The sequence below is a fragment of the Protopterus annectens genome, chromosome 2.part2, assembly GCF_019279795.1.
Source record: "Protopterus annectens isolate FY-2018-M chromosome 2.part2, PAN1.0, whole genome shotgun sequence".
In the NCBI taxonomy this organism is placed as follows: domain Eukaryota; kingdom Metazoa; phylum Chordata; order Ceratodontiformes; family Protopteridae; genus Protopterus; species Protopterus annectens.
Genome location: NC_056730.1, coordinates 988,017,884 through 988,019,903, shown reverse-complemented (window position 1 = coordinate 988,019,903; position 2,020 = coordinate 988,017,884). Strand labels below are relative to the sequence as shown.

The 2,020-nt window shown below is 37.2% G+C and overlaps 1 protein-coding gene across 1 annotated transcript; it reads right to left on the bottom strand.

The window, feature by feature from the left end:
* Positions 1–258: 258 nt before the first annotated feature.
* Positions 259–1,023, bottom strand: LOC122796000 (uncharacterized protein DDB_G0271670-like). Its single transcript, XM_044064479.1, has one exon. The coding sequence runs from the start codon at positions 1,021–1,023 to the stop codon at positions 259–261; it is 765 nt and encodes a 254-aa protein (XP_043920414.1).
* Positions 1,024–2,020: the final 997 nt, after the last annotated feature.

Genomic DNA, 2,020 nt, shown 5'->3' with positions numbered 1-2,020 from the left:
GGGGGTCGGCCAATATTAGCAGCACCTGCACAAGTGGATGAGCAAAATATCTATACAACTATATGAGTACAGAATGTTAGCAAATAAATTAAGACACAAATAACAACTTGCAGTTGTACAGTACAAAGAAATGTTTTTGTCTAAATCATGCATTGCCTGCTCATCATGAATATCTATCATAAGCAGCCCAAGTGAAACACCTCCCGAGTGGGCAAGTAACTCTCATCATCATCTGCACAAGATGGTGATCAATTTGTCCTACACAACTACTACCACTACTGTTGCTACTACTACTGCTGTTACTACTACGATGACTACTACTGATAGTGCTGCTACAACTGCTATTACTACTATGACTTCTAATACCACTATTACCACTACTACTTCTACAACAACTATTTTGTTATTACCACTACAACTACAACTACTACTATTACCAGTACTATAACTACTACTACTAGTATTGTTGTTGCTACTATGACTACTACTACTGCTACAACTACTACTACTACCACTACTACCATTACTATGACTACTATTACTACTACTGCTGCTAATAATATTACTAATGTTACTGCTACTACTACTGCTGTTACTACTATGATAACTAATACTACTAGTGCTGCTACTACTGCTATTACTACTATGACTTCTAATACCACTACTATCACTAGTACTGCTACAACTACTACTGCTACTATTACTACTATGACTACAACTACATCTACTACTACTGCTAGTACTGCTGTTACTACTATGACTACGACTACTACTACTACTACCAATACTACAACTACTACTACTGCTAGTACTGCTGTTACTACTAACTACTACTACTGCTACAAATACTACAACTACCATTACTGTGACTATTATGACTACTACTATCACTACTACTGCTGCTACTAAAATTACTAATGTTACTTCTACTACTGATATGATTACAACTAATGTTACAACTACTATGACTACTCCTACTGCTACTACTACTACTACAACTACTATTACTACAGAAGTAAGCATAGAGATCAAAGTAAGAATTAGTGTCCACCCAAATAAAAATAAGACATCTGTCTAACCAAGAATTAGCTGGCCACTCTGTGCATCAGACTTAGGCATCCCTAAGTCACAGACTGCATAAAGGGCATGGCACAGTCTTCTTCATTTGTAAAGCATGGGAGGATTAAAAGATGGAAAGTCTTAGACAAAAGAACTGTGTGCAAGTGTGAGAGATGTGATTATATCAATTATGAATTCTCAGGGCCAGTATCCACAGATGTAATGAAGTCTATTTTGAAGTGTGTGCGTGTGTGCGTGTGTGCGTGAGTGTGTGTGTGTGTGTGTGTGTGTGTGTGTGTGTGCATGTGTGTGCATGTGTGTGTGTGTCTGTGTGTCTGCGTTGTGGTGTATTTGTGTGTAGGATGTCATTGTCAATGTGAGGTGTACTGTGTGCGGGTCTCCAAGAACACAACCACAGCATTTCTGCTAGCACTATACCCTATCAAGCTGGACAGATGAATGAAAACTGTGCATGGTAGAGGATCAAGTCTATATTTATTACTTGTTTATTTAGTGTATTTGTTTACTGGTTTAGTCTAATTGGGTAGAAAGCTACATCTTTTCAGTGGAGGCCCAGGGAGAAAAGCTACAAAAAATTCCAACATTACATAAAGAAATTAGTAAACACAAGTCTACAAGTAATCAACAGATATACACAATTTAAAAGTTCTGAAAAAATATTACATACAAAACATAGTACACAGAGATATACCAGTAACCAACAAATATACAAACTTTTAAACAGAGTATCATTAGTTAATAGCAACATCATCTAAAGAGCTGTGGATCAGTTTTGGATGCGTAGACGGAAAAAGAGGGGAGAGGTAGAGGACAAGAAGGAGAATTTGGGCCAATAACTAAGGGGATAGGGCTTGGAAAGAAAAAGAAATAGAAGGGAAAAAACAGTTATCATCCAGGAGTTGTGCATGTCCACAGCCAGTTATCTTTTAGGTATTCTTTA